Genomic DNA, 15,537 nt, shown 5'->3' with positions numbered 1-15,537 from the left:
ATGGACCCACTACTTCCACACCTACCCTCTCAAAGGGGACCCCAACCACTGGTAGTGGACTTAAGAGGGGCTTTGCATGTCCCCCTGTCTTGCCACTGGCTTGACAGGTAACACAAGAACTTACAAACTCCTTCACTTTTTGTGACATCTGGGGACAATAAAAGTGGATGACCAATCTTTACCAAGTTTTGGTCTGCCCTAGATTTCTAGCTAGGGGAACGTAATGTGCTAAAGTGAGTAGAAACTCCCAATACAGCTGAGGTACTACCACTCCTAGTGGCACCAGGTGTGGGGTCTCTGGCCTCAGGAGCCCTTCCTCCCAATAGACCTTGTGGGAGCCAGAGACATCTCCCTGCTCCTATGCAGCAGCATCAGGCCTTCAAGAGTGGGGCAGACCTGCTGCCCAAGGCACAGCTGGGGCAGACCTGCTGCCCAAGGCACAGCTCTTCCCTAGAGGGTCCCCTGGGCCCAAGAGATGTACCTCATAAGGTTCAAGCTCCATGGGCTCAGTTCTCTCTGGGGCGGACATGTCCTATCCCCGAGGAGAGGGGTCCTGATCTTTTTGCTGGGTGGAAGCTGTGTCACCAGTCTTCCTGTCTTCCTACCTTTCCTCTTGGGAGGTTGGGACATCAATTCAGGCTCCAACTCTCCCTCCTTTTACACCCTGTGCTAGGCACTGTGCTCTGGTTTTCACACACACTATCTCAGGGATTTGCAGCATGGCTGCATATGTCTTTCTCTCTACCTCCAAAGCAGACAGGCAGATGTGAGCTTTGGAGAGACCACTACCCTTTTCAGGCCAGCACCCCCCTCCCCCAACCCAACCTCCAGTTGAATATCACCATAGCCATGGCATGGTTAGTGGTGACACTGACCTGTCAGCATTGGTAACTGGATAGGGTTTTCCAGTTAGGTATTGCTCTGGGGAAACCAGTGTATCTCTCACCATGGTGACACTGGCACCTGTATCCCTCACGGCGTCTATCTTAGTCCCATTCACTAATGGGTACTGCAGAAATTTCTTTAAATGAGGGGGACAGACAGCCAAAGTGGTAAACACCCCCCCCCTTCAGAAACTAAAGCAGCTTCCGTATGAACCTTGATTTGCTCTAGGCACACTGTTTATGTCATTTGGAGATTTGCCACACCAGTAGAAACTGAAGGGAGGACTAGGAGCTGGTTTGTTGGGACAGGCAGGATCTCCAGTTCGGTGTCCCTTCTTGTAACAGTGGAAACACCACGCCTTTGCAGGAACAAATCTTTCCCCTTGTACCCACTCGTGGGTTGGGAAGATTTCTTGGGCCCACCGCCCTGACCAGGATTTTGGGGCCTTTAGAAGGCTCTATTTCATCTTTGGGTTTTTCACAGTCTTATGCTTGGGGAGGCTTTGTTTTGGTCACCCCAGTTGCTGTTTTGGTTACCCTTGTCTTGACCCAGTGGTCTGCCTTCTTTCCCAATTCTTGGGGAGAAATTGGAGCTAGGTCTACCAGACACTGATGCAACTTTTCACTGATTAAGTTACTTGAAATGTGTTCCTTCACAAACAAACAAACAAACAAACAAGTCCCTCTTAATTCTGCACTTTACATTCAGTCAATCAGCCACCTAGTGTCTATAAATTCCACCTCAGATTGATTCTGGGATTTCTGAGGCCCCCTGAATTTAATTCTGTAATCCTCAGTAGTGACTCATCTTCTCTTCCTGGTCAGGAGTCTTTCCCTGCACTTAACAAAGAACAGTTCCCAAAGTAGTGCTCCCCAGTGAGTCTCTCACTTTTCTGGCTTCAAAAGCTCCCTCAAGGGCTGTGAACCACTTGATGTCATCATCCTCCTCAAATTTAGGGACAATCCCTTTGGGGGTTTTAGGATCATAGGATCCTTCTCTCTTGATTCTTAATATTGCTGCCACTGTTGATGGGTCCAAGGCCCTTATCTGCGCTCTCTCTGAGTTTGAGCCTAGGCAGCGCACGCGCCGTCTCTCGACATGTGGTATCTCCTTCTCAATGCATTTACCACGCCCATCACTTTCACTGGCTCCTTCGGAAGCCTTTCGCAATTTTTTTGGTTTGGTAGGTAAAAGCTTTACTTTGCAGGGCGTGCACAAAGCAGCCAAAAGGCAGGGCAGACTGGACCTTCCATGAATTATTTCACCAGGGCCATATATAGTGTCGGTGCACTACTTTCTCTTTTACCTCGGTTTAGTTTTTTGCATTATTTTCAATAAATGTAACTTATTATTAGAAAACATGGGTCTCATAATAAATCTCAGAGGTCTTGTAAACACCCCAAACGTGCACCTCTCTGTTGTCACTAGTGCAATTGGTTCTTGTATGGAGCAGACTTTATTTTTACTGCTCCTAACATCGCTCATGGGGCATTCATCAAAATATACTTGTTTGAGTATCCGATTCGGACCAATGTTGGATTACATGAGAGGGACTTGGTTCAGTTGGTGTCGCAGTAAAAGTCCATCCACCCCTCACGACTCGCAAACATTCCCTGGAGGTGTCTGTTGTCCGTTTCTCCGGTAACAGTCTAGATATGTCGCCCTCTCGTGGGACAGTCAGTTGACTAACAGCAGCTAGAGAGTTCTCTTATACTACGCTGGTGCAGCGCCCAGAAGTAGACAAATCGTCGCTAAATACACATGTGCCTTGAGGGGCACCGTATTCACGGGAGAAGGTGTGGTTAATTTACAATGTTGTATACCTAGGCCAGATGCTATTGTGATCAATGTTTAGAAATCTACCACTATAAATAGACCAATAGGGCGGGCGGTTGCTCTTCTTGTACTGTCCCCTCCATGCCTCCCGTTTCCCAGTTCTGGACTCACTGTACACGTTGCAGAGGGCTGTGTACGTGTCAGCTTGCCCAAGTTAATTGTTTATCTGATTTTCCATTAATGTCTACAATTAGTCTGGGGATGGATGGGTGCTGTTGGATCTGAACACTTAAGTCTCTGGTGGGCTGTCGGTGGACAGTCTTCCATAAACCCATATGCCCTTCCTCCCAGAAACCCCACGAAACAAATGTTCCCCCTGGACCTCAGTCTAGAGTTCTTGGCAGTCACTATATATCACTATAGGAGAAGCTTTCCCGAGAGGTTTGACTGACATTGTGAGAACAAACGTAGGCGGCCTTCCGACTCCCAGTCGCCCTGCTGGGGGTGCACCTTTTATCATGGACAATGGCCCCATGACAAAAGTCACTCCCCTTCTCACTGTCAAACAGCAAAGGCCCAGAGTACAATGAATTCAGTCACAAACGCACGCAGCAACAACTCCCTGGAAACTCTGACCCGATAGAGCTAAACAGGTCCCCTTGAATAAACCTTTAAACACTGTATTAATCAGATCTGTTGCTATGCCGATGTGACCTAAGGATCCCCCACCACCATGACCTACGAGTTCCCCACCCACCATGAACCAAGAGTCCCACCATGACCCAAGAGTCCCCCCGCCACCATGACCCAAGAGTCCCCCCATGACCCAAGAGTCCCCCCCATGACCCAAGAGTCCCACCATGACCCAAGAGTTCCACCATGACCCAAGAGTTCCACCATGACCCAAGAGTCCCCCCGCCACCAGGACCCAAGAGTCCCCCCGCCACCGGGACCCAAGAGTCCCCCCGCCACCGGGACCCAAGAGTCCCCCCCCCGCCACCGGGACCCAAGAGTCCCCCCCCCCGCCACCGGGACCCAAGAGTCCCCCCCCCCGCCACCATGACCCAAGAGTCCCCCCCGCCACCATGACCCAAGAGTCCCCCCCGCCACCATGACCCAAGAGTCCCCCCCGCCACCATGACCCAAGAGTCCCCCCCGCCACCATGACCCAAGAGTTCCACCATGACCCAAGAGTCCCCCCGCCACCAGGACCCAAGAGTTTCCCCGCCACCAGGACCCAAGAGTCCCCCCGCCACCAGGACCCAAGAGTCCCCCCGCCACCAGGACCCAAGAGTCCCCCCCCCCGCCACCGGGACCCAAGAGTCCCCCCCCCCCGCCACCGGGACCCAAGAGTCCCCCCCCGCCACCGGGACCCAAGAGTCCCCCCCCCGCCACCGGGACCCAAGAGTCCCCCCCGCCACCGGGACCCAAGAGTCCCCCCCGCCACCAGGACCCAAGAGTCCCCCCCGCCACCAGGACCCAAGAGTCCCCCCGCCACCAGGACCCAAGAGTCCCCCCCGCCACCAGGACCCAAGAGTCCCCCCCGCCACCAGGACCCAAGAGTCCCCCCGCCACCAGGACCCAAGAGTCCCCCCGCCACCATGCCATTGTTCATGGTAGCGCCTTGAACAGTGTGGCAGTCAGTTACTGCCTTCTACGGTTTGCTGCACTTTGACCACGTTAATGGGTTGTGTCCTACTGGTCTCAACAACAAGTGTGTCCATGTTGTCCTTGGCGAATGGAGGGGTTATATGTTCAAGCTTGCAGAGCTGTACCGAGTACTTAGTTGGTATGGTAACTCACATTTCTTTGGGACTAGAAGTGGATGTGGCCCTCGGGCTGCACACAGGCCAAGCTGTCTGGGCGCGCCGCACTGGACATCCTATTTCAATTCCAGCTGCTTGATAACTGGCCGTCTTGCTGAGCGGTGGCTGTCATTTGATTTGTTGGGTTCCCGCGGTGGATGTTGTCTAGCTGCATAATACTGAACACAGGATGATTTGTCCACAGCCCCCAGCTGATCTGCCGAACTCTCGCCGGCTGGTATGAAGCTGCTAACCGAGCTGCTTCATGCCAACTGGAGCTTGCATGAAGTCTTTCAACCCACATATAGCCACCCACTGGTGCACGGACGGAGGAGTCTTGTGGGTTTAAAACCAGTAATCTGGCGGAATCTTGGTCATCTCAGGGAAACATCACGCTACACTTTACGTCAGTCTGTGCCGGCCACGCCAGTTAAATGATGGCTTTTAATTCAGCAATAGGGTTATTAGATCCCTCCTTAGTGCCGCCTTTTCTCCACCTGTGAGCTCCCACGAGAACTGCCCCCGTTACATGCGTCGTTGCTCGGCCCGTCTTATTTATGTTCTTAAGCACTATTTTCTTTTCTTAAATTACTTTCTCTTACCGAATGTCGCAGGCATAACACGCTCTCCTGCAATGTACCACATTTTTAGTAGCTGGTGCAATAGGTCTCGCATTACTGAAAGTTTGTGCTATTTATATTGCAAATGGCAATGCTTGTTAATTATTTTTTTGTTAAGAAATATTCCAGCAGTATAATAAGTAACACGAGAGACACGAAGCAAGTAAAAATTACAGTACCACAGTCGCTTACTAGGTGTCCCTGTGGAGTTGTGAAGGTACCTCTATTAGCCACAGAAGGTAAGACATCCTTAATGCAATTATAAAGAGAAAGATCGCAGTTCACTAGGTTTCCATTTGTTCTTATTGGGAGTGAGATTTTTGTTAGTTTGCATTTTAAAAATGCACCGTTGTTTATTCTAATAGTGCAATTTTTAAATGCAGGCTAACACAAATCTACCTTTAAATAAAAACAAATAGAAATGAATGCTCAGCTGCAATCTTTCACTTTATAATTGCATTAATGGTGCAGGACCTTATATAGCTAATAGAGGTCCTTTTTCAACTCAATAGGAACATCTAGTAACAGCCTATGGTACTGCACCCTTTTCTTTCCTTCATGGCTTCTCTTCAATGACTTATGCTACTGCTGGGATATTGATTTACAAAAAATTAAAATCTAAGAAACATTATTTGCAACACTAATAGCTCCAATTTCAGTAATGCGAGGCCTACTGCATTGCAAATGCTTGTTTTCTAGAGCTAGAAGCCTAATCTGCAGCTCTAATCTCTTGGGCAGCCTTGCTAAAAGCGTGTCCTCCTCAGTGAATGGTCTTGACTGTCTTGTACAGAGTCCAGCCTTCCTCTGGACGTTCCAGTCTCTACTCCCTGGGTTGGAGGCGGGGAGCTCAGAGTTAACTCTCCCCAAGTAGTTGAGGTGGAGGCACCCCCTCACTACCTTCCCCATCTCCCTGGGTGGTCCTTCTCCTACTCTGCCAGCAATTCCAGGAGTTCTATTCGGATAGGGTTGGACCCTGCACTTATTTTACCAGCTTTACAGGGACCCAGGGCATATCAAGTCACGTTGCATAAGATGTCGGGCAAAAAGTGAGGGGTAACCATGCAGAAAGGGGCACTTTCCTACAAGGACACTATGTTCTTTGCGAGGGCAGCACCGTAGAGTCCCTGGGCGCAAGGGAAAATAGGTATGGTTGAGGGGGGGTCACTCACCTCTGCGTGACGGTGAAACAAACTACAATCACCAGAAACTCTATTCAGGAGAGCGAGACACGATCATGAGCGGCAAGTACCCCGGTGGCCATTTTGAATCCGTGGGTATTTAAGCCAGGCACCTTGATCGTGTCCTCGCTTGCCAGACTTCCTGGCAGTCTTACGCTCTTTGCTCCAGCCGTTTCTGGCATGGCGCATTCCTTACACAGAGTATCCTGAAGTCCTTGTTGGGACCGGCCCCTACTTGTGCCGTAAGTGGAGTCTGTTGCGATTAGTAAACCACTGCGGGCTTCCTGCTATAATCGCCAGCATTCTCGGTTAGCTTGCCGTCACTCAGCGCCCTGCTAAGCTCTCATCTCCTGCGCATCAGCCGCCTGCACCTTGCTGCTGCTGGGCACACGTGGAGTTCGCGCACCACAGCGCCATGAACTGCTGTGGGTGCCACAGCGCCATGAACTGCTGTGGGTGCCACAGCTCTGAAGAGCTGCATTCGAAAACGCCTGGATAAGCGAAGTGTTCCGCCTGCTTGTGTGCGGCCATCTGTGATGTACTTTATCATGACATTCAGTGCTAAAGGAGTTATTTCCATTTTTCTGATGAGTATTCTGGTTACCAGAATAACTGCATCGATGTCTCTGAATAGGACGAGATTGATCATCCCCTCATACGCCATAAAAAAAAAAAAAAAAAAAAAAAAAAAAGGAGTGACCTGTATCAACTCCTTTCGATTAAGCTACACAGCCTTTCTAGTGCATGTAAGTGGTTCCGAGCTGCCTGGCTTTGTGTATGTGGTGTGTTTGGGAGGAAGGTTCAGTTAATCATCTCCCCCGTTTCTCCTTTGCTTTGCTGCAGATAGAACCACTTGCATAGGGTCTGTGTTTCTGCAATGTCTACACGCATTCAGCACAGGGCAGTAGGAGAGGCACAGGCGGACGTTTATTTTTAGATACACCCATTTCCTTGGGCGCACTTGCTAGGGGGAACAGTTCGTTTTGTACTCATGGTAGGGCACCACAGGGAGTGATTGGACTTTCTACAGATCATCGCTCCCGTCGGCTTGATTTGTAAGGTTAGGGTCATACATAGAATATATCCGCTTGTACTAACCGATCTGATAGAGGTGAAGGCAGAGCCTCAACACATTGTAGATGACAGGGTGAAGGTTGGCAGAGACTCAGTACAAAGAGCCCATTGGAATTAAATCTAAAAAGGGTAGAAATGAACATAAAAAGGAAGAAAGGCAGGGCTCAGACTGCTCTGTGTGTAGAGGAAAGTAAAACAGTTTTCAGGGAAGAGGAATCGTCGTCTTACTTCAGCCCACACTTTACACTCACCTGTCCTCCTGGCTCTCTGGACGGCCAGACAGCTCCAGCTGCCATCTTTTGAGAACTGCCTTAAGCCAGTTCAAGCCGACCACCCTGTACCTATGGGAAAAGTATTGAAACATGGCCCATGAGAGGTCAAGAAACAGTAAGAAAAGAAACAATGCATTAAAAAAGTGAGAAAATCAGTGACAAACTAGAAATAGTGAATGAGAAAATAAGAAAAAATACGAAAACCAGGAGCACTGTGCGTGAAGAAAGCAGACAGTGCGCCAGCAAGCCAGAAGCAGGGAGGCAGGGAGTGTTAGAAATAGAAAAAAATGGCACTAAAAGACAAAAATAGTAAATGTGCAAAAATAAGACCAGAAACTAGTAGCACATAGGTATGGGTGGATGACAAAGCAGACATCAATCGCTGACGGATACCAATGCCAACACCATATAAGCACATTAGATGAATAAAGAAATACACCTTCCCCCTTCGTGCAGCAGTGTCGCTTGGCTGTACTTTCAGGAGATGTTAGAAAAAAACAACAACAACAAAAACTTGATAACCGTTGCACCATGGTTTGCAGGGAAGGACTTAAGGACACTTATGGGACCAAAACGTTTTATACACGGCAAAAAAACCACCCTTAAACAACAATGGTAGAACCCACTTCCCTGGACTTTAGAAGAAAACCTCAGATAAGGAAAACCAGCTTCTGCCAATTGAACTGGAAGAAACCATCAGAAACCTATCCTTATCCCGGACACAGTGTGTTGGGTCTCAGCTGGAAAGGCGGGCACCAGATGCGGTCACCAGGGTCACAGGAGGATCGACATCAATCAGAAACCTCCATTTAAAGCGATGCTGTTAGCGGAGTCACAGCTGGATAGACATCCTTCAGAAACCTTAATTGACCCACAGATGAAGTCACCTGGGTCACAGCTGGCTCGACATCCTCCGGAAGAACAAGTTACTTACCTTCGGTAACGATGTATCTGGTGGAGACATATGTTAGTTGTAGATTCCTTACCTTAGTGTCAGTCTGGAGCCGGAGATTTTTTCTTCAGCAATACCCCTGCGCGATGGTAGGTGGAATCGATCAACTCCGCATCCATCGTCGGCATTGTGGTCGCCGGGATGACTTTGTGGTGCCTACTCAGACGCTGTCCCTGCGCGCTGATGTCAGTTCGAACAAGACTTTCCACGTAAGAAGCGCAGAGCCATGATAGACACCGACCAATGGTGCGCCACAACTAGGGCCCGGTTATGGAGTCCCTTTCCCTAGAGATCAGTTCACAGAGCGGGAAGGATGGGTGGGGCGGTAAGGAATCTACAACTAACAACTGTCTCTTACAGATACATCGTTACCGAATGTAAGTAACTTGTTCATCTGAAAGAGACAGTTAGTTGGAGATTCCTTACCTTAGTATAGATATCCCAGCAATACCATCACCGGAGGAGGGTCTGTGAACAAAGTTCACACAAGAATGTCTTGGTGGTCTGAACGGGCAAAATAGCAGTTCCTTCAGACTTGGCTGTACAGGCAATAGTGTCTGGTGAACATGTGCAGAGAAGCCCATGTCGCTGCCTGACCGATATCGAGGAGTGGGACTCCACGTGCTCATGCAGTGAACGCTGCCGTAGCACTAGTGGAATAAGCATGCAACCCCACTACAGGATCCTTCTTCGCTAAAGCATAGCAGATCTTTATGCCAAGGACAACCCATCGAGAGTTTAACAGCCCGGCCTTTCTTGGCACCCACACATCCAACAAAGAGATGATCATCCACCCGGAAGTCTTTGGAGCGGTCAAGATAGAATGAGTGCGCACGTCGAGTCCAGACGGTGGAGTCTCCCGTCCTCCTTGGAAGGGTGAGACGGTGGGAAAAAGGTGGGCAAAGTGATGGATTGTCCAACATGAAATGATGTAACCACTTTAGGAAGAAACAAAGGCCTTGTTCTAAGCAGCACTTTGTCCGGATGCACAGAGAAGAAAGGGGGCTTGGAAGATCGAGCCTGAAGCTCACTCTCTCTGAAAGCAGAGGTAATGGCAACAAGGAAGGCAGTCTTGAGGCTCGAGGGAAGCACGCAAGAAATGTGAGAACAAGATTCAACTCCCACTGGGGCATTATGAAGGGAGATGGAGGAAACAGAGGAGTAATGCCCTTAAAGAATCTCTTAACAATAGGAGATTTGAATAAGGATGGCTGATCTGGCAGCTAAGGAAAAGCTGCAAGATAACCTTTGAGAGTGCCCAGAGCAGAGGCCTGCTCTGCCACAGAAAGTATGAACAACAAGACCTCTGAAAGACGAGCAGAAAGGCAGTCAGCAGCCTTTGGTGTGCACGATGCCAAAAACTTGTTCCATCAACAGGCGTACACCGTTTTAGTGGAGGGACGCCTGGCTGCCACGATGACCGACTTCCGGCGGAAGGTTGAAAGCCGTCAACTGCTGTCGTTCAATCTCCACGCAAGCAGGTGGAGGCTGGACAGGTTGGGTGAAGAACCGACGCCTGCTGCTGCAACAGAAGATCCTCCCGAAGAGGTAGTCTGATCGGAGGATCGATGGCCACGCTCGGAAGACCAACTCTTAGTGCCCAGTCCGGAGCCACATGAATAACTCTGGCCCAGTCGCACTCAATCTTTTTGAGCACTCGTGGCAGAAGTGGTACAGGCTGAAAGGCATACTGGAGGCTGCAGTTCGACTCGCGACAAAAAGCGACACTGAGCAAGTGCCGCCTTGGAAACTCCAATGAGCAATACTGCTGACATTGTGCGTTCTCTTCGGGGGCGAACAGATCTAAACAAGGCTCTCCCCATCACTGAAAGAGACCTTACACCACCTCCCAGTGAAGACGCGATTCGTGATCCACCAAGCACCAACAGCTAAATTTGTCCGCCTTGGTGTTCAGAGAACCAGCCATGTGTTGAACCACCAGGGCTATGCCCTGATGTTCCAGCCACGTCCAGAGGCAAAGAGCCTCCTGACACAGGGTCCACGACCCCACCCTGCTCCCCTTGTTGCAGTACACATGGCGGTGGTGTTGTCTGTAAACACCTACACCACTTTAGTTTTGAGAGAGGGAAGGAGTGCCTTCAGTGCCAGTCTGCTCGCCCAGAGCTCCAGCAGGTTGATATGTAGACCAGGCCCCGCCGGAGACCAGACGCCTCTGATTTCTGCCTCTCTGATGGCCGCCCCATCCCAGGAGTGAGGCATCTGTCACTACTGTTAGATCACTGCAGTTGTTGTGGAGTTCCCTCCAAGATCTGAACGAAGTCGGAAACATTCCCCTGATGCTGCGCCCACTGGAACTTCAGGTCCCACAGCAGAGCCCACATACGCCACGATCTACCAGCAGGATGCAGGAGGCCACGAGTCTCAGCAGCCTCAAGATCATTCTCACCGAAAACCGGGATAGAGGCTGAAACATCAGTATCATAGCCTGAATATCCCAGACTCGCTGTTTGACGGGAGGATAGACCCGAAACGGCAGTGTGTCCAGGACAGCTCCGATGAAAGGGAGCATCTGAGAAGGAGTCAGGTGACACTTTGGTTCGTTTATAGTGAACCCCAGCGAATGCAGGAGGTCTGCCATAGTCTGAAGGTGGGAGACGACATCCTGGGGCGAGCCGACCTTCAACAGCCAGTTGTCGAGGTTGGGGAGGACTGGTACCCCTAATCTGCACAGATGAGCTGTGACTATCGCCGTCACCTTTATGAAACACCCGAGGGGCACTAGTAAGGCCAAAGGCGAGCAGGGAGAACTGAAAATGCTTGTGGCCTACCGTGAACCGAAGGTAACGCCTGTGGGCCAGCAGGACGGGTACATGGAAATAGGCAAGTCCAACTCCACCATTCAGTCTCCGGGGTCGAGGACAGACAGGACCTTGAGCTAACGTGAGCATTTTGAACTTCTTCTTCAGGAGGAAGCGGATGAGGGGCCATAGGTCTAGAATAGGACGCAGGCCTTTGTCCTCCTTAGGCACCAGAAAGTAGCTGGAATAGAAATCATGACCTACTTCTGGCACAGCGACCCCCTCTATAGCTCCCTTGCCCAAAAGAGCTGAGACTGGTAAATTACAACATGTGCGGCTGCCATTAGAAGTCACCCCTCCCCCCCATCGGCGCTCCTGCAACCTCACATAACGTTCAACCCCCTCCCTCCTTCTCTCATATACAGACGCACAAAGCCTGCCCTGTCCCACCCACTCTTCATCGCCAGCTACCCTGCACCTCTCAGCGGGAGGGTGTTGGGTCCGGAAAACTGGGTTGCCCGGGGCCAGGCAGTGGGGACAGGCAATTGCCCCTGTGCTGGGCTTGGACCAAGTGCTCAGGAGGACATCAGTAAGGGCTTAATTGAATGGCAATAGGGGTTCAGAGGAAGAAGCCGCAGGCTAAAGCAGCTGTCAGGAGGTTAGTCCTGACTGTCACCGAAAGGAGCTCAAGGCCAAGGACCTCGGTCGCCCTTCTTCTCACCACCACAGGATAGGACGCTCCCTCCTCTGTAGCTATGGTAGGAGGAGAAAGCAAACTAGTGTCTGGAGAGGTGTCAGACCACCGGCATCAACCAGATCGTCTCGCGAGTCCTGTTCTTCCAGCTGGTCAGTTAAAGGGTCAAGCGACCCCTCCCAGTTATCATCACCCTCTGGTTGATAGGGAACACCAGGGATGAACAGGGGAACAAAAGCACCCTCCGCATTGGTTACGACTTTAGTCTGGCTCTGTGTCCAACTCGGGAATGGATGGCGTTGGCCGGGGGCACAGCTGGCACCGAGGATGGTGTTGTCGGGATCGGCGCTGGGGAAGGCCGAGTGAGATCGACCGGAGTCGATCTGGATCCTTCGGGGCCCTTCAGCGCCAGGACCACCGGCATCGAAGGCCCAGGACCTACAACCTGCTCCGATTGCCCAAAGGCACACCAGTGGAGTCAGGCTGCCTAAAGACGAGGTGTAAGGCCTCGTAAAACTGAGTTGGGCAGGAGACGCTGCGACTCTTAGAATGGGTAGGAGGCGCGGAGTCCACCCTGAAGCAGGCACCGGCGAGGATGGTCCAAGTACCACGTCTAGTCAGCCGACTGACGGGGAGAAGGTGAAGAGCGCATATGCTTCTTCGCCTTCTTGTGCTTTGACTTACCGAGGACCTCGACAACTTGGAGTGCGTCGAGGAGTGGGGGCTTCGCAAATGACCTTGTGACCTTCCTCTCAAATGAGACTGGGAATGATGCAGAGCCGAAAGCCGGGCCTCCAACAACTTTCGGGACTGCTCCCGTAAAGTCTTAGGGTTCATTGCCCAGCACTTTGAGCATGACTTTGGGTTGTGGTCATGCTCCAGACACCACAACCATCTTGAGACAGGAGCTGCAGGGTTTGAAGCCAGTCCGACGTTGGGACATCCCCGCACACCAGGAGTCCAAGACTAATCTGCACTAGGCTAGCAAAGAAAAAGAAATAACGGACGTCAGCGCACAGGGGCGGCGTCTAAGTAGGTACTGCAATGTCATCCCAGCAGCCACGATGGACATGGAGACAACCGACGCCACCAATTGACGTGCAGGGGTATTCTGAAGAAAAAATCTCCGGATCCAGACAGACGCCTGGGGGGAAATTCTAAGGTAAGGAATCTACAACTAACAGTCTATCAGATACCTCCCTTTCCCCTGGATGCAGTCAGCTGGGTCACAGCTGGATCCACAGCCTGTTAATACTTTAAGGAGGCGGAGAATTCCGCGAAGGAACTGTTTAAAATCTATAAATCCATCTCGGTAGCTAAATCCTCCGTGGTACAGGGGGACTGCTCGTTGGACTCGTGCAACCGTATTGCGGATTACTTTGCAGAAAAAGTCGCAAATATCTACCTATCCTTCCCGGCCCAAACCATAACAGGGTCTGAGTTTGTTGAAGCTACGGGGGAAGCTAGGGGACAGTATGGCTTAGCTAACCTCACTACCCCCCCTCCGGAGGCGCTGATACAGATCGGTAAAATCTGGCTCCCCGAGGGACCCTGCACCACCTAAACGGCTCGTTGAAAGCTTGGTGATCTTGGAGCCCTATATTAGGCACCTGTTGGATGTATCTTTTAGGACCCACACGGTACCCATAGGGTGGAAACATGCGGTAGTACTCCCCTACAAAAGAAACCGAACATCAGTTTTGAGAAACTGGAGAACCTCCGTCCCATATCACTCCTACCCTATATGGCCAAAGTAGTGGAGAAGGTCGTGAATATCCAGCTGATGGAATTTGTGGAGGAGGCGGCCCTCCTTCACGCCACTCAGTTTGGATTCCGGCCTCGACATTCCACCGAGTCAGCCCTACTCATGGCAGTCTAGACCATTAGACAGGGGGTGGATGAGGGCCAAACCATGGCCCCGATTCTGCTGGACCTAAGTGCAGCGTTCGACACTGTAGCACATACCACCTTGCTACAGTGTCTGAATGAAGGCGGGATCTTAGGCGCTGCACTGAAATGGATCCAGTCCTTCCTGGTAGATAGGGGTTTTCAGGTGAGGCAGGGGGACTGCTACTCCAGAGTGATCAACTTGGGTCAGGGCGTTCCACAGGGTTCGTCCCTGAGCCCAACCCTATTTAACCTGTATGTGTCCCCGGTGGCTACCATCTTGGAGGCTCATGGGCTGCGTATAGTGTCCTATGCTGATGACACGCAGCTGGTCATCTCCCTATCGCGCGCGCCGGGTCTTGCTGCAGACAGTTTCAGAGCTTGCATGCAGGAGCTGGCAGCCTGGATGTCTTCCAACTGCCTGAGGCTGAACGGCAGCAAGACAGAGGTGCTGGGAGGGGGGCCATCTGTGTGGAATTCAGCATGGTGGCCACCCTGTTTGGGGTTGGCACCGATACCTTGTCAGGAAGCCAAAAATCTTGGTATCTGGCTTGATACTGACCTGACATTTAGGCCTCAGATCAACAGAGTGGTGGGGGTATGTTTTGGTGTCCTGAAGGGCCTGCGGAAGGTTCTTGAGCTCCTACCCACGGAGGCCCGAAGGACGCTGGTGCATGCCCTGGTAACAGCACGCTTGGACTATGGCAATCTCCTTTACCTGGGGGCCACAGAAAGGAGTCTCGACCGTCTCCAGGTGTTACAGAACGCCGCGGCCCGCCTGGTTTTGAGGCTGCCTAGGAGATCGGCCTCGAAGGCAGCGCTCCGAGCTCTTCACTGGTTGCCGGTGAGGAGTAGAATTGAGTTCAAGGCTCTGTGCACGTGCCACCGAATCATGGGCGGTAAGGCACCGGTGCCATTACAGGACCTTGTAACCCGCTATGAGCCGCCCGAGCATTGAGATCTGCTGGCTCTGGGTTATTGAAGGTCCCCAGAGTGAGAAAGGCTCGCATGGGGGGGGGGGGGCAAGTCTTTCAGGTTCTTGGCTGCGAAAAGCTGGACCAAACTCCCGCTGGAACTGCGCCTCGAACCCTCAGAGTCAAGATTCAGGGGCAGACTTAAAACCCATCTGTTAGTTCGGTAGACTGGTGCGATACCAAGCTGCGAGGGTTCTGTCATTACCACCCACCATAGCGCGGAGACACGCCGTTGAGCGTAATCGGGCGCTTTATAAACTTGCCTAACATTATTAAAAAGTCTGTTATTGTGAGAAATCATGCCTTTATATGCAAAAACGAAATTGCAGCTTTACTGACGAATTCACATGCTCTGAACTCCACATCAACGCCAAATAAAATATAAAGAGAAGACAGGACCAACAGTGGAACCTTCTTAAAGTTAGCACCTAATAAATAATAATCCCAAGTGGTAATAAGTACCCCTAGTGTTTGTGTGGGGGTCTGTGTGCACACTGGATAGCACTCACGGTAACAGTGCTTATTCCCTAGGGAACTTTGATTAACTAAACATAACAGCACAGGTGCACCACAACATTTAACATTCATATTTTTAATGAGTCAAGCAGAATAGGGTTCTTCACTTTAGTTCCTTTATTTTCAAAAAGATGAAGCACCATAC

At 51.0% G+C, this 15,537-nt stretch overlaps 1 protein-coding gene across 2 annotated transcripts in view; it reads right to left on the bottom strand.

Moving 5' to 3' along the window:
• Nucleotides 1–15,537, bottom strand: part of KATNBL1 (katanin regulatory subunit B1 like 1) — a 101,532-nt gene that overhangs the window by 29,566 nt on the left and 56,429 nt on the right. For both annotated transcript variants that reach the window (XM_078659340.1, XM_078659341.1), the window contains exon 8: nt 7,590–7,679. In XM_078659340.1, the coding sequence (XP_078515466.1) occupies nt 7,590–7,679 (90 nt within the window). The remainder of the gene's footprint in view (nt 1–7,589; nt 7,680–15,537) is intronic.

This window comes from Lissotriton helveticus, chromosome 9, assembly GCF_964261635.1.
Source record: "Lissotriton helveticus chromosome 9, aLisHel1.1, whole genome shotgun sequence".
NCBI lineage: Eukaryota > Metazoa > Chordata > Amphibia > Caudata > Salamandridae > Lissotriton > Lissotriton helveticus.
The sequence above is the reverse complement of the archived record's forward strand: the minus strand, read 5'-3'. Positions and strand labels throughout refer to the sequence as shown.